The sequence below is a fragment of the Nicotiana attenuata genome, unplaced genomic scaffold, assembly GCF_001879085.1.
Source record: "Nicotiana attenuata strain UT unplaced genomic scaffold, NIATTr2, whole genome shotgun sequence".
Taxonomy (NCBI): domain Eukaryota; kingdom Viridiplantae; phylum Streptophyta; class Magnoliopsida; order Solanales; family Solanaceae; genus Nicotiana; species Nicotiana attenuata.
In genome coordinates, this window is record NW_017670429.1 from 290,677 (window position 1) to 316,244 (window position 25,568).

General features: G+C 41.4%; 2 protein-coding genes across 2 annotated transcripts; one reads left to right on the forward strand and one right to left on the reverse strand.

Annotated features, from left to right (window-relative positions):
• Nucleotides 1-15,329: 15,329 nt before the first annotated feature.
• LOC109239281 (ethylene-responsive transcription factor 5-like) lies at nt 15,330-16,768 on the reverse strand. The gene has a single exon (XM_019405824.1). The coding sequence runs from the start codon at nt 16,217-16,219 to the stop codon at nt 15,950-15,952; it is 270 nt and encodes an 89-aa protein (XP_019261369.1). The 5' UTR covers nt 16,220-16,768; the 3' UTR covers nt 15,330-15,949.
• A 6,738-nt stretch (nt 16,769-23,506) lies between these two features.
• LOC109239276 lies at nt 23,507-25,065 on the forward strand. Its single transcript, XM_019405820.1, has 5 exons — nt 23,507-23,818; nt 23,986-24,078; nt 24,177-24,293; nt 24,389-24,828; nt 24,912-25,065. Exons 1-5 carry the CDS (start codon nt 23,507-23,509, stop codon nt 25,063-25,065), a joined length of 1,116 nt encoding a protein of 371 aa, XP_019261365.1.
• The last annotated feature ends 503 nt before the right edge of the window (nt 25,066-25,568 follow it).

The window sequence follows — 25,568 nt, forward strand, 5'->3', positions numbered from 1 at the left end:
TGTTCCAATTATTATTGTTCCAATTGTTACCTTGGTTACCCCAATTGTTGTTTTGATTGTTGTTGTTCCAATTGCTACCACCTTGTTGTTGGTTATTATTATTCCAATTACCGCCACCTTGTTAATTGCCCCAATTGCCTTGAGGGCGCCACTATTGATTCCCATGATTTCCTCTATTCCCTTGGTAGTTATTGACATATTGACATTCCTCACTTTGATCATCATAGCACTCATTCGAATAACCACCACCATCATTGTTGTTGTCAAATTGCTCACAATTACCTGGAGGTTGTTGTTGCCCTCTTGGCCTCCTTTTCAACATAGAAACACCTTCCATTGCATTGACTTGGCGCGGGTTTTGGACTTGTTGCAATTGCGCCTTCGCCAATTGATTCATAGTTGTTGTAAGCTCGGCAATAGCTTGGCCATGATCGTTCAATTCCTTGTGTAAATGGATGACCGTGGGGTCACCTTGGGGCACATTCGCTGGGCTTTGCCATGCCGAAGAGGTGTCTGCCATTTCATCAAGTACTTCACATGCCTCTTGGTAAGAAAGTTTCATAAAGTTCCCTCCGGCCAATTGGTTCACAATGCACTGATTCGTGGTGTTGATGCCCCGATAAAAGGTTTGTTGCATCATCGCCTCGGTCATGTCGTTATTAGGGCACTCCTTCACCATTGTTCTATATCTTTCCCATATTTCGTGCAAAGGTTCCGTTGGCATTTGCTTGAAAGCTAGAATCTCATCACGAAGAGCCGCCATATGACTTGGAGAAAAGAACTTGGCAATAAATTTGTCCGCCAATTCATCCCATGTGGTGATAAAATGATTTGGGAGCCTTTCTAACCAGTCCAACGCTTTACCCCGAAGAGAAAACGGGAAAAGCCTCAATCTTAACGCGTCCTCTGACACGTTTGTTTGTTTGCTGCCCCAGCATGTATCTACGAACCCCTTCAAGTGCTTGTATGTATTTTGATCGGAGGCGCCCGTAAAATACCCTCTTTGCTCGAGCAAGGTTAACATGACATTTGTGATTTGAAAGTTCCCGCGTACCCTTGATTTGGGAGAACTCTTGGGACTGCTCTTGGCGGTGGCGGAGGAGGTTTGGAATAGGATTGTTGTCATTTGCGTTGGTCTGACGGCCTCTACGTGGAACTTGAGGTGCTTGAACCTCTTCGGGCTCATGATCATCTACCTCCTCCCCCGCATTCACGTTGCCAAGAGGTTCGTTTGCATTGAGAGCCATAGTACCTGAATGATCGACACAAACACAATTAGTAAACAAGAAGGAAAGAGAAGCAAAACACAAAACTAGCCAAACAGATAGTCAACACCGTAATCTCCCCGGCAACGGCGCCAAAAAGTTGATCGTTGCCAACTCGACGCTACACTAAGGTAGGAAGAGCGGGTCGCAATAGCTTTTACCCGAATAGTGGTTCGGGATCGAATTTCCACAGGGAGCTAGTAGCGGAGCTGTATTATCTGTCTAGTCTAGAGATGCGGTTGTGCTTCTAATGTCACTTCAAACATTTTTGGTTTTCTTTGATTCTTATAACTACTATTATAAATCAAATGATTAAAACTAAATTATGCTAAGAGAATATTGCTGAGTTGAATGGAATATAGAGAAAGGCACTAGGGTCGTGGCATTTTCTAGGTGGCTAATTAACGGGTAGATGCTACTAAGGATAGATTGACATATTTGGGGCTTATGTTATAACCGTTGCACAATTGTACCCACTCTCACACCTCTCGGTAGAGAGAATGATTTTACCCAATTGACTCTCTCGAGACCAATTGAGTAGGCCAATTAGACCAAGCAACTAGGGTTCAAGTAGGGTAATTACTCTCTCGAGATTTAACCCGTTAATTGGGACTACCATTTCTCATGGGTCCATCCCAATTCCTTGTTGGGTCAATTTTGGGGTCATGGACTCTCTTTCTTAAGAAGAGTTAAACCCACAAAGCTAGAATCAGTGTTTGCAACCACCAATCCTTAATTAAACCCTAAAATCAACCCAAATAACAAACACCCAATATCATCCTAACCTTAGATGGCAACACCCATCAATTACCCACACTAGGGTTGAGCCACAACCCTAGCTGATGGGTTTAGCTACTCATGCTAGGTACAGAAATTAAAGAAATAGATGAAGAAGTAAGCATATTAACTAATTACTAGTAAGAAAATACAATAATGAAGAGCAAAAGTGCCAAAAATGGCTACAATATTTGGTCTCACGTGCTCAGCTGCGTTCAGAACATAAAACTTAACCTAAAAATGGAAAAAGGTCCTATTTATACCGGGCTGAAAAAACTGGATAAAAATACCCCTGCAGGGTCAGCGCGGACCACGCAAACATGACCGCGGCCGCACTGGCTCTTGAACTGTTGGTTTCTGCTTCTCTGAAGTTGAGGACCGCGGACCGCGTAAAAATGGAGCGCGGACGCGATGGAAGTTGGCACGGCCGCACAGAAATGAACGCGGGCCGCTTTGCTTGGAAGTGGTCAAATTTTTGGCTCTCTGAATCTCTGCTCCGCGGACCGCGTAAAAGTGTAGCGCGGCCGCGGAGCCTGACCGCGGACCGCGTGGAAATGACCGCGGCCACGTAGCCTTCTCCTTGATCTTGCCATCCTCTGAACCTCCTAGTGAGGTCGCGTTCACAGTTGTGCGGTCCGCACTAGGTCCTCTTTTTCTCAACTTGCTTAGTCTTTGACACTTGAGCAGGTTTCACTCCTCTTTGAGCCGATATTTGACATTCGTTGCTTTGTAGATCAAACCTGCAATCAAGTACAACTTGTGAGCATTTTGGGACTATTTTGTAGCAATTTTTAACCAAAGCATAGGCAAGTAGGGGCATAAAACACGTTAAGATCCTAACTTATCAATGAACCTGGTTCATCTGTTGATCAGAAGTTGTATAGGGGAATAATTGGTTCTCTTTTACATCTCACTACTAGCAGACCTGACATTGTGTGCAGTGTAGGTCTTTGTGCTCGTTTTCAGGTTTCCTAGTGGATAGGAAGAGCACCTCAGGTATGGTACGCTTCCTTGGTTCATGTCTTGTGTCATGGGCTACTAAAAAGCAAAATTCAGTGGCCTTATCTACTGCTGAATCTGAGTATGTTGCTGCTGCTTCATGATTGTGCTCAATTGTTCTGGATCAAGCAGTAGTTGATGGATTTTGGTATTGAAGTTGGTTGCATCCCTATTTTCTGTAATAACACTAGTGCTATTAGTATGACTAAGAATCCGGTTCATCATAAGAGAACTAAGCACATAGATGTAGACAGCATTTTTTGAGGGACAACTATGAGAAAGGCATGATCATTGTGGAGTTTTGTGCTACTGACAAGCAAATTGATGACATTTTCACAAAAGCCTTAAGTAGAGATCACTTTGAGAGGAACAAGTTGGAATTAAGGATGATTAAGATCACCTAAAAGGACCAGTTCAAGGTTAAACAGAAAAAAAATGAAAAAACAATTTTGGTTAGAAAGTTTGTAAATTGTGTATAATTAGATTAAATCTTGCTCAGTCTCATACTTTCCATAGTATACTCTTGTGCCATGTGTTAAAATGACTCATTAATCTCTAATGGTATTTTCTCTATTTTGGTAAATTTAGACTCACACAAGAGAATTATCAGTGAAGAACCTGGTTCATCAAGATAACAAGTATGTTTTCTACACTCTGCATAATTTGAAATAACTATATTTGGATCATGAGCAGAGTCCTACCAAATACCAAACTCCTTTTGGACTTATCCGGTACAAGTGAACCAGTCCCATTAAAAAGAGTCCCAACCGAATGGAAGTATCTAGATTCTAGGGATACACTCCAACGTCTCTTCACAACTGAATTTCAGTTTAATTAAACTTCGAAGAGTCTGAAAAGTTGTAGTTACCTCATCAATTATTCCCCTGTATATTGATCAGCTTTAGTGTATTCCTTACTTCATCTCTCTCAAGCCGTCAAAAACTCTCATTCTTCTTTCATCTTCCAAACACAATCTAATTCTCTTCCCTTCCATACCCTAGCCCAGATATGTCGAACACCTCTGAAAATCCTTCATCACCAGCACAGGAAAGGACTTCCACACCTTCTACAACATCAATCTCTAAGAGAAGTAGAGTAAAGATGATGGCTCGTTAGATTGTCACTGAAGGAGAGCAGATCAAGAAAATAAACAAGCAATTGAAAGCAGGTAGGGAAGAAGAATCCTAGAAATCTGAAGATTCATTTAAGTCTGCTACTAAGGGGGAAGAAAGTAGGTCTTCCGGAACTGAACAAGTATCTTCTGATTCTAAAGTTACTCCTGAGACAATTTCTGAAGTTGCTACAAATTTGGAGAATAGATTTGTGCTGGCAGGATCTATAGCAGGTGTTGAGACTAAAGAATCTGGAGAAGTTGGTGGTAAAAATAAAAAGGGAAACAAAAAAGAGAGCAAGGGTGCTAGGAGTACTGTGAGGGGAAAGGGTACAAGAGTGGTTGATTCTTCACCCACTCCTATTGGTTTAACAAAAGAAACTGGTGCAATGGTTGTTTGGGGAGAGGAATTTACTGAAATAGAAGAGAGTGGGAGCAAAATAGGGGGAAGTGGGTCTGGCGAAGCTGCTAAGGGTTTGGTTCAACTTGGGAAAAATATAGATGAACCTATTCCATCTGAACAGGAAACCCTCGCGGACCTACTGATAGAGTTATCAATGGCACCAAAACTCATGCCATTCCCTATGGTTTCATTCTCACAACTGTGCTTGCACATTTTAAGGTACCTATGAAGAAGTGGGAGGTTAGTACAAGCAAGGATCATTTTGGGGTTAATACTCTGCTTGCTTGCGATTATGAAGTCAATGTCATTCCTAATGAACCTGGTTCATCTAAAAGGACACCTATCAATAGCAAGGCCAGAGCTCTATTACAGGAGAGTGAGGCAAAGGATGCTGAGATAGCAAGGCTGAAGACACGATTGGTTGAGGTACAATCTGAGAGAGATGTTCTCAGAGTTGAACTTGCAAGGGAAAAGGAGAAGAATGGTGGAATTCTTCAAGACATGCTGAAACTTCTCCAAGCAAATAACCCAGCCCCTACCTCTTCCAAGCCTTAAATCCTAGCCTAGTGTAGATCAACCAGTGACCCAATTCGGGACTTTTTGTTTCTTTTGCTCATGTTTTCAATATTTTTATTTCTTCTTATTCTCTGTGGTAGAATCTTATCAATCATCAATGAAATTCACGGCCTTTGGCTCTAACTGTTTGTTTATATTTCTTTGATGGTTAAAATTCTTAGCTTGATCTATGATGATTAATCCATGTTTGCATTTGAAGTAGCCCCAGTGGCCATGAGTAAGATCTAAAATCTGGTTATCCCACATTTTTTACGCAACTTTCGATGATGCCAAAAGGGGGAAAAAGGTTGCGCTTTAAACAAGTGATGTTTAGACTTTGAACAGTGATGTTTATAACCTAATGTACCTGGTCCTTGATGATAAGTGATAAAAAGGAAAAATGTTTGTAACATTGTGTTGATGTTGAGCTGAGTTCTGGCAGGGCCTAAGTGTATGAAAAGCACAGAGTTTGTCATCATCAAAAAGGGGGAATTTGTTGGTCCAAGTAAAGGTTAGTTTTGAAGACTGACAAAGGAACTCAGACATGAACCAGGTCCATCCCGCAGGTCCATCCCTTAGGTGCACAAAAACGGGCAGATTCAAGCATGTGGGATGCACGTGAAGGAGATAAGTTTAACTTGGTGTATTTAATATCTCCTGATCGAAAAGGTTGCACAATTGATAAGGAGAAGGGCTCCTTACTCAAAGAGAACACTATCCAAGATAGGGAAGGAGTTAGAAGTTGAAATCAACTACAACTCTTCAACCAAGGAAGAGTTGCATCAGAACTCTAGTTATTTCTTCATCTAGTAACTCTATAAATTGCAGGATGTTCTCACATTATGGTGTTACACAAAAACGCAGAAGTTAAACGTGAATTGAAAGCAAAATAGCAAGGCTTTTTGCAAGCAGTTCGTGTGTGATTCAAGTGTGCAAACCTGAAGCTACATGAACCAGATTGAAGAACCAGCTCCATAAAAAGTTTTATGTATCTTTCTTTATTTCTAGTTCAATAGTAGTAGGTGTTTTCATATTGTACCTTTCAGCTTTATCTAGAAGCAATTGTAATAGGTAATTTGAGTATTCAAGTTAGAGTTAACTTGAAGTTGTCACAGCAGTTAGAGGCTGGTTGCCACAACGGGATTAGAGTTAATCCTTAGGTTTACGAGAGTTTTGTAAATGCTGTTTTGTCTCAGTGATTTTAGTGGAAGTTTGGGAAAATCCTACTGAGTAGTAGGTCGTGGTTTTGTCACCTTTTGAGCCAGGTGTTTTCCACGTCAAAATCTCTATGTTCTTTATTTTCTTTAATTCTTATTCCACAAACAGTAGTAGTTGGAACACATAGAAGAACCAGGTCCTTCTATAGTTCAGATAAGCGAAAAATTGGGCACCACACAAATCACCCCCCCTCTTGTGTGGTATTGACATTTAAAACATCAGCAACGCACGACCCAAGAATGCTACCGCATCACCCAAGACTGCACGTACACCCAACAGCTGAAGGGAAAGGCCAAGGAAGCATAGCAATTAACGAAGTCGAGGTCAGACGGCGATGAAAAGAAGGACATCATCAGTGACCCTGAAATCATAGAAGCCACAGGGTCAACTGTAGAGGACCTCGACCCCATCCAACTAGACGACGACGACCACAACAAGAAAGCTTTCATCGGCCATAAACTCCAAGACCCAGGTAAATTTCATCAATTCTTAAGAAATAACATAGATCTATTTGCCTTTTCCCATGAAGACATGCTAGGTATCACAAAGGAGATAGCAACTCACAAGTTGAACGTCGACCCATTTTACCCTCTGTAAGGCAAACCAGACGAAAGTTCAATTCGTGATAAATGACGCAGTTCGTGAAGAGGTCGAGAAATTATTAGTGAATGGTTCTATCAGAGAATCGAAGTACCCTCAGTGGGTCGCCAATGTATTTATGGTAAATAAGAAGATCGGTAAGTGGAGAATGTGCGTGGACTTCACAGATCTGAACAAAGCCTGCCCAAAAGACTTATTCCCGCTGCCCCACATCGACCAACTCATCGAAGCCACAGTCGGGCACGAACTGCTGAGTTTCTTGGACACCTACTCAGGCTACAACCAAATCTAATGGAGGAGGAGGACCAGGAAAAAACCACCTTCATCACCCATCAGGGGACGTACTACTACAGAGTGATGCCGTTGGGTTTAAAAAATGCGGGGGCAACGTACCAGAGGCTGATGACCAAAAGGTTCAAAGATCAACTCGACAAGACCATAGAAGTATATATAGAAGACATGTTGGTCAAGTCAAAAAGAAAGGAAGACCATATCGACCACCTGAGGGAAGCCTTCGACATACTCAGAAGGTACGGCATGAAATTAAATCCCAAAAAATGTGCTTTCGGCATGACATCTGGAAAATTCCTCGGCTTCTTGGTATCACAACGAGGCATCGAGGTCAATCCCGACCAAATCAAGGCCAAAGAAGAAATCCTAGAAAATCTAACCAGCAAAAAGCAAGTACAAAAGCTGACCAGCCAGATAGCCGCCCTGTCAAGATTCATCTCGCGGTCCTCCGATAGGTGTCACAAATTTTTTGGCGTACTAAAAAAAGACAACGGACTCCAACGGAATTCCGAGTGCATCAACGCCTTAAAATAACCAAAGGCCTACCTATCTTCGCCACCGTAGCTCGCTAAGGCAGAACCCATAGAACGCCTCTTCGTCTACTTGGATGTGTCCGACGTCGCAGTAAGTGCTGTCCTAGTACGAAAAAACAAAGGTGCGCAATCTGATCTACTACATAAGTATAACTTTGGTCGACGCTGAAACGAGGTACCCCCACCTCGAGAAGTTAGCTCTGGCCCTGGCCGTAGCTTCGCGGAAGCTTAGACCTTATTTCCAGTGCCACCCCATCTCAGCGATCACGACTTTTCCATTAAGGAGTATCTTCCACAAACCCGAATTGTCGGGCATATTGGCCAAGTGGGCCATAGAGCTGAGCGAGCATGATATAACCTATCAGCCGCGAACAACGATAAAGTCGCAAGTTCTTGCCGTCTTCGTCGCCGAATTTAGTGCGAAGATAATGTCCGAAGTCGAAAGGGAAACGACCACTACCTTCGCCAAAGTACACGACCAATGGGTTTTGTACACCGATGGTGCTTCTAACGCATGTGGATCTGGACTGGGACTCGTGCCCGAGGTCCCAACAATCGAAATGGTTTTCCAATCCATACGATGCCCTTGTATGACTAACAACGAGGCCGAGTATGAGGCCATGATTGCAAGGTTAAAATTAGCTCTCAAGTACGGGGCACAGCAAATCATCCTTCGAAGCGACTCGCAACTCGCAGTCAATCAGGTCACAGGGACTTTCCAAATTAATGAGCAACGGCTGCAGAAATATCAGGCCGAAATTTGCAAAGTAATACCGGAGTTCAACAAATGTCAACTCGACAAAATACCCTGAACGCAGAACACCGAAGCAGACGGCCTCGCCAAACTGGCAGCTGTCACCAAAAGCATAACCGGAGAGGGGGACGTGGTCACTCTCCTCTATTCATCACTGGACCAAATCGAGGTACGAACAATAAACCTAAGTTGTGACTGGAGCAATCGTATTATCTCATACTTGCAGGACGGAGTGCTCCCACCCGTCAAAAAAGAAGCCAAGAAGCTTTGAATGCAGGCAGCCAGGTATAATATCATCAATAACGGCTTGTACAAAAGAACATTTGGTGGTCCCCTAACAAAGTGCTTAGGACTAAATTAGACACCGCGCGTCCTCGAAGAAGTACACAAGGGCCACTGCGGAGCTCACACCGGTAACCGAGCTCTTGTCAGGTGCCTCATACGAGCAGGCTACTATTGGCCCACGATGAAAAAGGAAGCCACCAACTTCATCAAAAGGTGCGAGAAATGCCAAAGATACGCCCCCATGAATCACCAAGCAAGCGAACACCTTCATTTAGTCAGCTTGCCCTGGCCTTTCATCAAAAGGGGAACGGACATCGTCGGACCCTTCTCGGCGGGATGAGGTAATGCACAATTTCTTTTAGTTTTAACTGACTACTTCTCCAAGTGGGTAGAAGAAGGTGCATTCGCCCAAATACGCGAGCAAGAAGTAATCATGTTCATATGGAGAAACATCATATGCCGCTTCGGCATCCCCAAAGAAATCAGCTGCGACAACGGTCCCCAGTTCACTAGAAAAAAGACCGCCGAGTTCTTCAAAAAATGGGACATCAAAAGAATACTCTCCACACCATATCACCACGCAGGCAACAGTCAGGCCTAATCCTCCAACAAAACAATATTGAATATCATGAAAAAGAAACTGAAAAACGCAAAGGGGTTGTGGCCAGAAGTGCTACCAGAAGTGTTATGGGCATATCGCACATCGCCAAAGACGAGCACATGGAGAACGCCATACTCAACAGTCTATGGGGCTGATGCAATGATACCAGTTGAGGTCGGGGAGCCCATTCTGAGATACTCAAATGAAAGCGGGCCAAGAAACAACGAGAACAGAAGGCAAGACCTCGATGAAGCCGAAGAGCGGAGAGACATGGCTTACATAAGAATGATAGCTCTAAAATAATAGGTAAAGCGGTACTACAACATAAAATCCAAAATCTGGCCACTCAAAGTCGGGGACTACGTACTCAAAGCCAAACACAAGAAAGGAAAGACCCATGAGAAGGCATACTGGGAACCAATTTGGATGGCCCATACAAAATCACTGCGGCAGCAAGCAAAGGGTCATTCTAGCTGGAACCAATGGAAGGAAAACTACTACCAAACAATTGGAATTTTCCCACCTCAAATACTTCAACTTACAAGGATAGACGTTTCCCGAGTCGTACTCTTTTTTCCCTTATCCGAGTTTTGTCCCAATTGGTTTTCTCGGGGAGGTTTTTAACAAGGCGACGAAGAGAGCATCAGAGTTTAAGCATAAGTTCATCGCTCGACATGTCAACTACTTTTTAGTTCGACCAATGAAGGGACTAGATAGACAGACTGGGACTTCAGAAAAACATGCAAACTCCAATGTATGTAAACTTCTCCGATGAATGTATAAACAAAGCGATATATGCAAACACATGAGTTTTTCATCTCCACTAAGTTCATACATTACGCTAAGAGTCAAACATTCGACCTCGCTCGAATCGACTCACATTCGACCTGGTTCGAATTTATTTACATTCGACCTCGTTCGAATCACTCAAAGATTCAATTCGACCTTGCTCGAATCGACTCACATTCGACCTCGTTCGAATTTATTTACATTCGACCTCGTTCGAATCACTTAAAGAGTCAAATATTCGGCCTCGTTCGGATCACTTAAAGAGTCAAACATTTGACCTCGCTCGAATCAATTCACATTCGGCCTTGTTCGAATTTACTCACATTTGACCTCGTTCGAATTTACTCACATTCGACCTCGCTCGAATCGACTCACATTCGACTCCATTCGAAATTTATTAACATTCGACCTTGCTCAAACCAACCAGCGTTCGACCTATCTCAAATTAATTGACATTCAACCTCGGTCGCGTCAACTAAGTCAGGAACTCATGCAAAGGAAAAAAGCATATGAAGAAAAATGAAAAGAGACAAAACATACAACAAAAGGACAATAGTCATTCCATTCCAAAATGAAGAATATCTTACAAAGGGCCAAAAAGAACCCCTCCAAAAAAAAGAGAAAACAGGAAAAAACTAAGTACAAGAAAATCACACTGCATCATCTCTGCCCGGCCCAGCAGCACCATCTCCACCCTCACTATTAAAGTACTCGTCCTCGTACCAAAGATCTGGATCAATCTCGTCCAAGCCTTTCTCGTCATTGTCCATCCCGGGCGTGCCGGGGTCATAGCCGCAAGCGGCACGAGCTGCACGTGCCTTAACATGGGCATCCTCAAACTCCGCCTCAGAGGCTTTTTCGGCCGCCATCAAACCTCGGCATATGTCAAGATGAGCCTCAACATGGACCCACTTCTCGTACAAGTCTTGTGCGATGTTGGGGTAAGTGGAAGCATGTCTGTAGACGGCTGAGCCTGCTAAGGCACTTTCCCGGCCTTAAGGACAGCTATCTGCTTGTAAAAATCTTGAACGTCTCCTTCTTGTCCGCGTATCCGCTCTTCAAGTCTCGCCTCTTTAAGAGCAAAGATCTCTGCATCGCTAGCCCACTCTGATCTGAAGACGCAGAGGGTGCCCGCTAGTGTCGCCTCCTCTGCCACAGCAGCCGATCTAGCTCTCTCAAGTTGCGCCAACTCCGCAGCTTTGGTAGCCAGCTCGTCCCTTAAGCCGTTAACTACAGTTGCGCTCTGCTCAAGCTCGGCCCATGAAGACGTCACCTGAGCTTGGAGGTCGACACACTCAGCTATGACCCCCTTGCTCACCTCGAGCTCATCGTTCTTGGTCCTTAACATCTCTTCGAGCTCGTTGCACCTGCCAATAATCCTTGAACTCGTCATCCTTCTCCCTCAACTCATCATCCTTCGCCTTCAACTCCTCATTCTTCTGCCTCAGATCGTCACGGAGGGTTGGGAACAAAGCGTTCTCGCCAAGCATACGGACCAGGGCTTTGTGCTTGGTACGGTACTCTCTGTATTTTGACTCCATCTTCTTGTAGAGTCTCGTCCTCTTCTCCTCCCGACGGGCGCTCTCAATATCCAAGATGAGGGTCTGATAAACAGATGAAGAAGGGTCAACAAAGAAAAATAACATAAAAGGAAGGAGAAATTGAAACGCTAAAAGGGGGCTTACTCGCAGGGCTATCCTAGAAATGCCTAAGAACAGGTCCGCCTCCTTCAGCGTCTGCAAGGTCCTGTTCTCGGGCTCCGCGTGTGGAGGGGCAAAAGCTGGAACCACGCTCTCCGAGTTGACCAGCAAGTTAAAATCCATGTGGATGACAATATTTCGAGTGGACCCTTCGGTCCTCACCTCCACCCGAGTAAATCTCTCCTCGAAAGCCCGTACCTCCTCGGGGTCGATATCAGAACCATACCCCTCATCCTCCACGGCGACCATTTTTCCTCTACCACCAGCAGATGATGAGCCAGCCTCGGCTGCTCGCGTTGTATCCATTTCCGCAGCTAGCTCCGTCGTCTTCAACGACTTAGCTTTCGCGACAATCTCCAGTGGGGGAGCAGTCCCAGTGGCTGAAGTGCATGTCGCCTCCAAATCCACGATCATGGCCCGTTCAGGTGCGACCACGGCCTCCACTCATCGCCTCTTCAATGGCGCCGCGTCCTCCTTGCCAGGGGAAGAGTTATCCACTAAATGAACCACCGGGCAAGCTGGGATCTCCACTGACGGAATAGCCGTCTGACGACCAGGCTCACTTAATACTGGAGTCTGGGAAGAAGTATTTCGCACAGACTCGGCCAACACAAACTGCATCCCACCCGAAGCAACGGCCTGACGGAATGCAGGGATAGGAGCCTTCGCCTTCTTAGAAGTTCTCCGACCTAGCATCAAAGGAAAAATCGTAAACAAAAAAAATTCACCTCAACAAAAGCGAAATAGTTATAAGGGAGAAACCCGACTTAGCGGTCGACGGCTTGAGCTCGAATCTCTTGTTGAAGGACGCCCAGTCGCGGATCCTAATGGTGTGAGGTAAAATGCGGGCCACCCAATCACTGATATCGGCGACCAGAGATGCGGGGATGCCTCTCAGCTGCAAAGGGAAAAACGACGTACCAGGTCACAAATCATGAAGAGAAGGGAAGAACGTACCCCAAATAATGATACGTACGAGCAAAATTCCATTGTTGAGGAAAGTCGCTAGGGTTTGCCACCACGTGCTCGATTTTAACAAAGAAATAATAGGCCCAAAAATGGCGGTTCGTCCTGTCATCTATCCCCGCCACCAACCCTTTGGTTCCACGGTAGCGGAGGTGAATCATCGTGCCCCTATGGAAGCTCGGCCCGAAGAGATGTAGAAGGTGGCAGATAGAGACTTCGCAGCCGGCTAGCTCTGCAAACTTCGGCAACATAAGGATTTGTAAAGGTAGGTTGTGCCGGGCAAATACGGTAGTAGCGGTAGAACTCCTCCGCCAACGGAGGAAGAGGAAGAGAATAGCCTTTATGGAAAGGGTAGGCGTAAAACGCACAATACCCAGGACTGTGAACTTGAATCACGTCGTCTCCGGCCGGAACCAGGTCAACGTGGGCCGGAATGCCGTACTTGGCCCTAAGGGCGGCAAGGTGTTTCGCCTCCACCTCCGAATTCGCAGATTTCGGTTCAAGGGTGGGTTCTTTAGAGAAGTCAGACCTGGAAGTAGGGTTACGAGGAATTATCTCCTCCACAGTGGGAAAGCTTTCATCCTCTACCACCGCTGGTTCTCCGCCACCAGAAGGCATGGACACCAATAATGGAGTAGTGTCGGAAACTATCTCAGCGTTGGGGGTTACGGTAGCTATTTTCCTATAATGTGTATATGAGGAGACAAAAAAAGAAGAAGGGGTGGCAATGGCAGCGGTTACAGGAAGCAAGAACACAAGGAGGAGAAAAGGAAGCAAGTGTAGGGCTGAAGATACTAGAAGAGTGCAAAAGTTTCTTTGAGAAGTTTCCCCCTCTTTATTTACAGACCTCAGGGGCGTTCGAATTGATGCAAGCAACCGCTAGTGGCCCTAGAATCGAAATGACAGGGATTCGAGGAACGAGGCAACGCGTCGGGAAGATGCGCAATGATGACGCATGCGTTGTGACATCATCCTGCACCAACCCCATGACCCACGAATCTCAAAGTGACACGTCATTACTTCGGCAACGGACACCTCCACTCGATCACCACGCCAAAAATTTCTTTACAAATCGCCGACTGAAAAGGTCCGCTCATTGGGGCCCACTAGAAGGCGACCCTGACTAGCGGAGGGACTAACTATAATAAAATCTTGCTGCGGAAGTTGGGCGTGGAAAGATCGTAAGGTGAAAAGATTGTGTTCCGATTTGGGCGGATAGGACGAGGTCGACCAAAGCCCAACAACGAGCATTCGCTGAGCGAGTCGTAGAGGTCGAGGACGAGTAGCGAAGTGTAGGAATAACGGCTAGTGTAGTCTTGGAACTAGTGACAAGAATATTCTCCTGGATATTCCCTTTGTTGTACTTTTTAGGGTTTTTAGAGAATATCTCATATAAATAGAAAGAGAGAGAGAAGGAAAAGGGCATGTGAGATTGAATTTGAGAAAACTATTGTAAAGAGTTTACCCTTGAGAGAAAATACAAAGTTCACCTTTCCATAGTGATTGATTTTATCGATTATTCTTCCTTTTCACTCACATGATCCAAGAAATCATTGCTTATATTCTTGTTTACTGCCATATTTCATTGTCAGAAGGAAGAATCTTCCACATCATTTGATATTTGGGTGAAGTGTTCTTCCTATTTACATTTATGTCGTTTCTCATATTTATTGCTCATTACTCACTCTTCCTTTACTCTCTAAAGTGCATATTTAATGATTGATTACACAATTATGAGCATTAAATAAACGGTATCACCCAAACTCTAAGCTAGATCTAAGATTTATTATGCTTGACTAAAATTCACCTTTCACCTCAGTTATCATTTATTTAGTTTAACAAAGAGTACAGAATCAAGGAAAACAAATTAGAGACAAGAATCAGGAGATACACAGAGTTGTACTCACAAGTTTTATTAAAAAAAGAATTTTTCTTTCGTGATTGCAGTTATTAATTTCCGTACACGAAATTTGTCGCGAACAGTAAGCTAATCAAATCAATATGACTGGTGGAATGTGGTATACCGGCGACTTTGTCCTTGAATTCATTCTATTTCATATCCACCGATTCGTGGAAGAGACCAAGGAAGAGTAAGATAGATTTAGGGCTGGCAGGCGGGTCTAGAATAGATTCCCCAACGGGTCCTGGCTTTTCAACAACAGAGGCGAAAACTTACTCTTTCAAGTCAAAGTCAAAGTCGGGTAGACTAAGATGGAGTTTATTTTACAGTTGTTCCAGGGATATTTGACGTAACTAGTAAAGTTGATGCCATGTGATCAGGAGGTCACGGTTCGAGCCCAGAGGCGGAGCCATGATTTGAAGATTATGGGTTCGGCGTTGCAATCCTTTTAAATTATTGGGTTCTAAATTATATTTTTATGCATATTCAATGCCTACCTAGCTACCTTTACATTTTCCCTTTATAAACACAAAAGATAAATATCCAACCCAACTGAAAACAACCAAAAAGAACATTCAATTCAACAATGTACAACTGATTTACTTAGGCATGAAAATTAACCACTAAAAAAAGGCCAAAGTAACACACACCCAACCACAACCTAACTTGCACGAGATTCAACAACCGAAGCTACTGGTAGTCCCGAGGGGGCGACATCCTCCTATAATAGTTAGCAGTACTGAACAAGCGAGTCATCGGTCCGAGGAAAGAAAAGGACCGCCTTTGAAAAAAAAAAAAGGAACTCGCTAGGCCTTCAGAACAAAGGCGATTCTGTTCATGCTTCAGACGATCTGGCTAATTCTATATACAACTATCTAATTTTTTTCTATTATATATAAAGGCGTAAGGGCGAAGACCTATTTAGCAAACAATATAAACAATCAAACAGATTTTTGACTGACGTTTCTTTACGTAAACAATAAAATTTAATCAAAAGAATCGAGGAGACCAAACAAACCCACCATCTTCATTATCACCATTTGAATAACTAATTCCCGTAGCTACCCCACTTCCCCATATTTCTTTTTGGGTTGAGAAGTTAATCACCACATACTTTTTACCGTCAGGTGCAATATTTTATTCTTCATCTACCAAATACTAACACCTCAGTCTATATCATCATTCCTTATCTGATCATATCATCACAACCTGAGAATAGGCCATAATGGTGATAGTGGCGGCACCTCAAAAATTCCCTTTCCGTCTCCACTGTCCCAAGTCGCCGACCAACTTGACGGCGTTAATGGAGCTGCCGCCGGCGTCGGGAGTACTCTTTCATCTTCATCTTGATTTCCCTTTCGGTTCGGGTCACGAATTTCTGCTGCGAACTTTCCCCATGGACTTTGCCTAACTCCTCTGTAATGCTTCTTCTCGGTGTCGTTGGAAATTTCCACATTCTGAACCTGCTTCATTGGTATCGCAATGTTTGCTTGGGAGAATTTGAACTAATATGAGCAGCTGACACGTTTGGTCAAGAGATTCAGAAGAGGAGGAGCTTTGGGAATAAAGGGTGGTAGTTTCGGAGCAGTAATAATCCATAATCATATCAAATGATCATGTAGTGCAATTCTCTTGTGGTGATGCCATTAGTTTAGATCCTTTAGTGAAAACAAGAGAATTGTTTAAGACGGTGGAAGGTAATTTGAAATTAAGTGGAAAAAGAGAGTGTGGTGAGGATTGTTATAAAGCTCAGAAATTTGAGACTCCATTAAGAAGATGAGAAGAGGTTTCACAGTAGCCTTCTGGGATGGAGAAACGAAGCATCATGTGGCCTAATACATAAACCTTTTTGTGCTACTTGTTGTTTATGGCTAACAACATACTACACTATATTTTATTGAATTGCCACTTGGAACTAAGTGCTGATAACTATTTTGTCCTTTCGTTACTTTTTCTATTCTCGTTGATGGATGAGTCTTACTATATCTCTAAGGGGTCGTTTCGTTTGGAACAATTATCCCGAGATTGTTAATCCCAGTATTAATTATCAAACGAGCCCTAAGAGTCCAACTACCAGCCTACTTCTTTAATTTCTCTCTACTTCTTCTCTTTTTAGTTTAAGCTTTATGGTGAAAAAAATATTTATATAATTACGTGATTATAAATAAATCTCTTAATAAAATTTAAATAGTAATTGGTGATTAAAATAATGATAACTAATCTGACATCATCCGTTAAAATTCATCAATATATTCAGTACAATCAGAACTGACCTTTCAATAGAAAAATGCCTCTGAGACTATATAGGTGTGAAGTATTCGACTTGAATTTATTAAAAAGTGATAGAAATTTAAATGTGAAACAACAATTATGGAATCATGACATATTGAAAATATTAACGGAGATGCAGTAGTATATATGGCAATTAAACTACACATCGCACAAAATGAACTTAGGTTGGACTTTTGGTAAAAACTCTGTACCTTTCAAGGTAGCTCAACGCCTTACTAATTTATGCATAAAGGGGTCTATTTCATCTATGAAGAGGATTAGTTATTATTCTTTTCTATCCCGATTTATACGGTATGCTATTCTTTTTAGTTTGTTACATATAAAACGTTTGTACCTTTCTATCTCTATTTATATTTAACCTTAATGAAATAATTTATAACGATATAAATATCTAACATTTGTTTTAGATGACCACAGGTTTCAAGAATTTACATTTTTTTCTCAAATTCAGTATCATTGGATGAGGAAATATATGTCTTCTAAGCCATATAAGTACGCACGCAACTAATTATACAAAGGCATAGATAGGAAGCTGCTGCTGGCAGTTAACATAAAACACAGCACGTGAATTGACCAAAGGACCTGATAAGTTGACTTTATTGTCCCTTTGGAAACATACCTTTCAACGACTTTGTATTATTTTATTTTATTGGATAATTTTCTTAAAAAATAAAAGAGGAGTAATAATATGATATCGGTAGCATACTTGACTTGCATGCAACATCAACTTCAATAAGGCATAACTGGCAAAGAGTTAAGCTTCCCATGCTGTGTGAAATTAACCTATTGCTTCTTTTTATGATTTGTATTTTATTTTTGGTAAGGAATGACACATCAAGCATTTGAACATTATGAGTTAGGGATTTTATAACAAAACATTGTGTTAATAACTGATTCGAAATTTAATATCTTTGTATACTTAATGGACTTCTTTTATTTATATATATATATATATATATATACTTAAGTTTTAATGATGAAAATAGTGCAAATCTAATTGTATCTATTTGATTGCAGGAAATTAGGATAACAATGCTCAATCAAAGGAAGTCAAGATGTCAAGGACAACAGAAAGGAAACAAGATCAAACACAGCAAGGACAATACCAAATCAAAGGATGTCAAAGCCAACAAAACAGAAACAAGATCAAGTGCAGTCGCTATAGGGAGACAAACCTTACTTCAAGGATCGATTTGGTGAAAAGAAATCTGAAGATTCTGAGGATCGATCGATCAAGTCAAATCACAAATCACTCCCTTGATTGTGAATGCGAAGAGGAAGGAAGTTAATGAATCTAGCCCATCTCTTGAGCGGAATTCTGAGGCACCCCTTGGGTAAAAACTCTTAGAATATTTTGTGCCTCAATCAAGGGTTAATCTGCAATGGGTACTCAAGACTCTCGTATAAGAAGACTGGCAGACTCAAGAATTCTGTTATGCAACTTATCACTATTTCTATACCTTTCTAGTTCTTAGCACAAACACTATATTTCTGAGTTTACTAGTGTCTCGAAAGATAGGAAGTGTTAGGAAACAAAATAAGATTTGTGTCAAGTTTGAAAAAAATTGTTGCTGAAAATCGTTGGTGGTAAACGATACAAAAACCACAACTGTCGTAACAAACTATTGAAGATCTAAGAGAACCTTTGTGACCAAGGGAACTGGATGTAGGTACCACACTGGTAATGAACCAGTATAAAACTCTTGTGTTCTTAGCTTAATTTCCACGCAATTTATTTCCATTGCAAATCAAACCTGCTGATAAAGTGAAGTTAACTAATTCTCTCCTAAGTCGACTAAGTTTTTAATAAGTGTCACGACCCATCCTGGAGGGCCATGACTAGCACCCGAGCCATACCTGCCGAGCACCAACGTACATTTTATCTAACCTTTCTTATTATCTATACGGGCCGACGAGATCAACATAAATGGTAGACATGAATCATGAACAACCAACAATGACAGATAATGGCATGAACATACATAACATGGGCCGACAAGGCTGTCATGAAGCTATATATAAGGTACGAGCTGAAAGCTGCCATGAGAGACTATACAAAAAAATCAGCTGACAAGGCAATCCAAACTATACATGAGTCGACAACTGTCTATGAGCCTCTAAAGGAACATAAGTGCTGGAATATTGCCGGAACAGGGCCCCGACATACCCATAATTTCTATAACAAAAGTGCATACCAAGACCACGGCAAGTCCAGAGAAGGGATCTCGCCAATAATCGTTGAACTGGGTAGCCTACTGTGGTGGGGGGAGCTGCATCTAACTATCTATCAGGACCTGCAACACGACNGACGATACCCTAGAGGGTTTGAAAAAATCAGTTGATTTACCATTTGCAATGATAGATGTGGAAGTCGTTGATATGAAATTCATTATTAAAGTTATCAGATCATTTGGAAAATTTAGAGCTTGCATCGAATTTCTAACAAGGACCATTCAAGCATGTCAAACGCCTTTCCAAGGTCGATCTTAGCATCATTTTCCAGTGCGGCCAGTAGTTTTTCTGAATGAGTGGATTGCTTCTTGGATAATTATTGCATTGTCAATGGCTCTCCTTCCTGAATAAAGTTGCACTGGTTAGGACTGATTATATTGTTAAGAAGGGATGTAATTCGATTTACTATAATCTTTGTAATAGTCTTGTATCTAGTATTTCATAGGCTAATTGGCCTAAATTGTGTAATATTTTGTGGGCGTTTTACCTTTGGGGTTGTCACGACCCAAACTGGAGGGCCATGACTGGCACCCGGGCCATACCTGCCGAGCATCAACGTACACTTTATCTAACCTTTCTCATTTTATATAAGGGCTGACAAGATCAATATAAATGGTAGACATGAATCCTAAACAACCAACAATGACAAATAATGGCATGAACATATATAACATGGGCGACAAGGCTTTCATGAAGCTATATATAAGATACGAGGTGACAAGCTGCCATGAGACTATACAACAAAAATCAGTCGACAGGGCAATCCAAACTATACATGAGTCAACACATGTATATGAGTCTCTAAAGGAACATAAGTGCTGCATGATTGCCGGAACAGGGCCCCGACATACCCATAATTTCTATAACAAAAGTGCATACCAAGACCACGGCAAGTCCAGAGAAGGGATCTCGCCAATAATCGTTGAACTGGGTAGCCTACTGTGGTGGGGGGAGCTGCATCTAACTATCTATCAGGACCTGCAACACGACATACATCGTCCACAAATAAAAGGAACGTCAATACGAATAAAGTTCCGAGTATGTAAGGTAGGAAAGCATAAATAAGATTAGTAATGTAAGCAAGGAAAGAAAATATCCTACCTGTAACATCTGAGTGCCTCTGAGGACGACTGATATGAAATGCATGATACATATATGTGTGTGTGTGTGTGTGTGTATATATATATATATATATATTTAAAAATAAACGCCTCTGTGGGCATCATCATCATATCGTACCCAGTCGTAATAGGCTCGGTAAAAACGTACCCGCCATCATAAGGATTGACAGAATCGTACACGGCCACGTGGAGCTCGGTAAAATCCAATTGATCAGTAGTTGCACAATAGGTGTCATACCCGGCTGACTATAGCGCAACTCGGTAGAGTAAAATAGGTACATATATATAATGCATGATGGACTCATGGAATCACATTCTGAACCTTTCGGAGTGGCGTAAGGTGGGAAGCCTCCGTACACGTTATTAGGACTAACTCTTCGTCATGGATCTTATAAGAATCAGGAAGTACCAATAACATTGATAAGATAAGAATAAGAGAAGTAACAGCAACATCAATCGTTCCATAAGAAGGGAAACAATGTAAGTACTGCTAGCTTCTAAGAGTGGAGTATCTTTGGAAGCTCGTTCACTATATTATGTACAATCGGAGTTGTGTAGAAGATGTAAAGCGCACTACAAGAAATTGGATAATTAGTGGCGACATTTAGCAGCAACCCTATAAGTTGCTACAAAATATACATTATCAGCAGCGACTTCAAAAGTCGCCACAGTTTGAATATATTTAACAGCGACTATTTATGGGTCGCCTCTAAAGTGGCTAAAATTTTCACTCCCGCTAAAACTAAAATTTTGGCTCCATATTTATTGTGGCGACTATTGTGATGTCGCCACTAAATATTAATTGCAGCGACCGGGTCGCTCCTGTTACCTTTTAAAATAACAAAAGAATTAAGCTAGAAATTAAAATAACAAAAGAAACACTAAAATCGTTGGTCAAGAGATAGAAGTGAAGAACACATCGACTCTCATCTCGAACACATCGACTCGATGTGAAGAACAGTGAAACGCCCAAAATCCGTCCTCTATAGCTAGAAATCCCAAATTGAAACCCAAAATCGGTCCTCTCTAGTTAGAAATCTGTCCAGATATAGAAATCCCAAATCGAAATCCCTCAAAAATCTCACCCAAATCGAAATCCCTCAAATCAGAATGTGAATTCGATTGGGTGTTTCTGATACTTGCCGGAAACTTCATTTTGAAGCTAAATCTCAAGATTGGAAGCTGGTTTGACGAGTTTTGGTTTGAATTTGTGAATCAGAGTGTGCGAAGAAGAAGACCACTGCTGCGGAAGTCGATTCAAAGCTTCTTCAACTTTGAGAAAAAGTACTTGCTTTAAGTTCGTTTAATCTAAAAATATCATCATACATATCTGTTAATGAGACTAGATAAATTTCAAATTATCAGTTTCCTATTTGATGTCATCTGCTTCCTTAATATTGTATCTTACTGTACTTATGCCTTGCAGGAATGTGTTCAAGTAAAAAATCACTGTCCGTCTCACACTGCAGTGACTAGGTTCCGACCGAGTTTGATATTTCTCTGCATAAGCCCTGTAATTTCGCAAGGCTCCACTTGTGGGATTACACTGGGGTTTTTGTTGTTGTCCTGTAATTTCGTAAGGATCAGGGAGGCAGCTTATTTCTAGCTGTTCAGGTAAGAAATTTGTATGGTTCAAGCAGGTACAATGTATTTAATTTGCCTGGCCTTTGATTGAATGATATACATTGGTTGGCTTTATAGGTTTAATGATTTTAGTTGGTAATTTTGTTGTTTTTGCTTTTTTCTTGAATTTGTAACCCATCGCGTGCTTCTTCCTTGTCCTGTTCAGTTTGTACCCTATAGCGTGCTTCTTCCTTGTCGTGTTTGAGATTTAAAGGATTAGTATGAATCTGATATTGTTAATTACCTAAAGACTTGACAGTGATCAAAGAAGCAGAAGATCACCAGAAATGCTTTTTCCTCGTAATTTCTCTGCCCGTTTAACTATCTTCTGATTCCGTCCAGCGAAAGAAATTTTGTTATATGATTTCTGAATACCGTTTGTTGAAGTTGTCAGTCTTGCATACTACCTGGCAGAAACTTAATCAACACATTACTAAGGTCATGTATTTTTGTAGTTTCATAGAGTGTTACGTACCCTGGTTTGAACTTGTTCTTCATTGCACACAATCCGTATAAGTAATTCTGGAATAGACTACTTCCTTCTTGTTTGAATAATCTGTTTTTGTGACTGCTTGTCTGAATACCCCTGGTATATGTTAATTATTATATATATTTTGATTATTATAATCCTTCCCCTTTTAATTAGCAAATTAATTTATTTATTTTTTTAATATAGATATGATGGATAAAAGTTGGTTGAATATTAGGAATAGAGTCGACCAAAGATATAGAGATGGAGTAGACAACTTTCTTAATTGGGCATTCAGTTAACCAACGGTGAACACTATGATTCGGTGTCCTTGTAATGGGTGTATGAATACCGTGTTCAAGCTAAGGGTTGGTGTAAGAGGAGATTTATTGAAGAAGGGTTTTTGTGATTCTTATAAAGTGCGGAACTTGCATGGAGAAGTGTTAGTTAGAGTTGAAACTTCTAATACTGCAGTTAGTGATGAAGCGGAACATGATAGCATTGAAGAGGATAATATTACTGAAATGATTCACGATGCTTGTGGATATACGAATGTGGAGGATAATAATAATAATTCAGAGGACAATGAAGAGTCAAATGTACATGCAACAAAGTTCTACAAATTGTTAGAAGATGCTGAGACAGAACCTTATCCTGGTTGTAAAAAAGTTTCGAAGTTGTCTTTTGTTGTTAAACTACTTCACTTGAAGTGTCTTAACCATTGGAGCAACAAATCGATGGATGCATTATTGAGCTTCTTCAAAGAAATTCTTCCAGAGGGGTCATTTGTGACTAAGTCTTTCTATGAAGCAAAGAAAGTTCTTTATGACCTCGGCTTAGGGTACACCAAAATAGATGCATGTCGAAATGATTGTATTTTATATTGGCGTGATAATGCTGATGTCCAAGCATGTCCTAAGTATGGTAAGTCTAGATGGAAGTCCGAATAACACGGAGGAAAGAAAGTAGCTCATAAAATCTTGCGGCATTTTCCAATCAAACCAAGGCTTCAAAGATTGTACATGACAAGAGAAACAGCTAAAAAGACGAGGTGGCACAAGGAGGGAAATGGTGTCTTGCGACATCCATCTGACTCAATAACATGGAAATCCTTTGATGCACGACATCCCACCTTTTCAGCTGAGTTAAAAATTGTTCGATTAGGTTTAGCGAGTGACGGGTTCCAACGTTATGGGAACATGAGTTCTAATCATAGCATTTGGACAGTCGTACTAGCTACGTATAACTTGCCACCATGGGATTGCATGAAAAATCCATATTTCATGATGACGCTTCTTATTCCGGGCCCCAAGTGTCCAGGCAATGATATCGATGTATATTTACAACCAATGATTGAAGAGTTGCAAGAATTATGGGTCGGGTGGAGACTTATTTTGGAAATACCTAATACAATATTTTGAAAGTCCGGAATTTAAGGTATTAACTTAATACCTGAAGATTGTCTCTTTGAATGATGATTTATTAATCTGTTTACTTACAGGTTGTAAGTGAGAGGAATAAAAGAAATAGAGAAAAACAAATAATTAAGCATACTTGTGGTACAAAGTCTTTTGCAGAAGTAGAGGAATCTACGGTAAAAATATATTTAATCCCCTACTATCACATATGCTTCTTTGTTATTTACATATTTATATATTTGCTTATATATTTTTTTCCGTAACTATATTATAGAGAAATCCTATTACTGGAGAATTGGACACACCAGATAAAGTTTGGGAGATCCAACATACACGCAAGGATGATAGAGGCGAACTGGTGTGGTTGGATTCACAATCCCAACAAATTCATGTAATTATCTAAAAACACTTATAAAGTTCTCTGTTTCTGTAAGTTTCATTTAATATGTTTTATTATGTTTTGATTTAAATTATGCATAAATGCAGGGTCAACTCCAGGAAGTTGTCACTCAGCAACAATCTGAGGATATCGAGCATCCCATGACTAGAGATGAGATTTTATCCTCCGTTGTTGGTGAGAGAACAGGCTATGTTCGTGGAAAAGGATACGGAAAGAAGCCTCCTAAAAAGAGTAACATTCAGCAGGCAAACATAGAGGCCAGCGTGTCTTCTGCTATTGATATTGTGCGTCAAGAGATGCAAGCCGAGATGGATAGGAAGTTGCAAGAAGAACGTGAACAAATGGCTGCTGAGTTGCGAAGAAATATGGAAATTGAGTTGGAAAGGAAGTTGGCAGAGGAGCGTCAACACGCAAATGAGGAGCGTCAACACGCAAATGCAGAAACAGACAAGAGGATCTCTCTAGAAGTGGAGAAGAAGATGCATGAACAATTTGCTAGTTTCTTGACCAGAATGCAACAACAAAGGTACTTGCTCCGCTCCTTCTTAACAATTCTTCTTCCTTCTCGACATTTCTTCTTCCTTCCTTCTGTAGTGACTTCATGTTTAGGGGTTTAGTAACCACCAGGCATTGTGGTGTTCTCTATGGTGGTAACCTTCTGATTTTGCTGTTGGACTACCTTGGCTTCACATTGATTGTTGTCCTTTTGAGGTTGCCACTGAACTTTCTTTTTGGATCTGGTGTTCTTCTGTTAACTTGTTGAAAAGGCTGTTCATTTGCTTCAATATAGATATGTTCATTTGCCCTTCTGTTAACAGTATGTTCTGTTCTTTCTGGAGTCCTGTAGAAATAAGCTAGAAATAAGCTAGATACTTATTTCTGGAGTTCTGTTCTTTCTGGAGTTCTATTCTTTCTGGAGTTATGTTCTTCTCTTGCTTCAATATAGATACTTATGCACGGCTTAACTCATTCTTAGAAATAAGCTAGAGGGAGCTCCAGTTTGTTATGCCAAACAATTCACTGATGTTGTCCAGTTTACTTCGTTTTCTGTTTTCACCAACTCCTTGAGTGTACAAACTTGGAGGGTGCATAACGATTTACTCAATTAACTTTCTTTTATTCTTTGTGAATTGAAACAGAAAAAGTTGTGCTTGACTTTGACACTGTCCCATTTTCAATCAAATGTTACTAAATGGATTGCACAAATCAATTTGCTGTTAGATGTAGTCTTTGATTTTTCTTTCAAGGATCTGGTGCCTCTTTCTA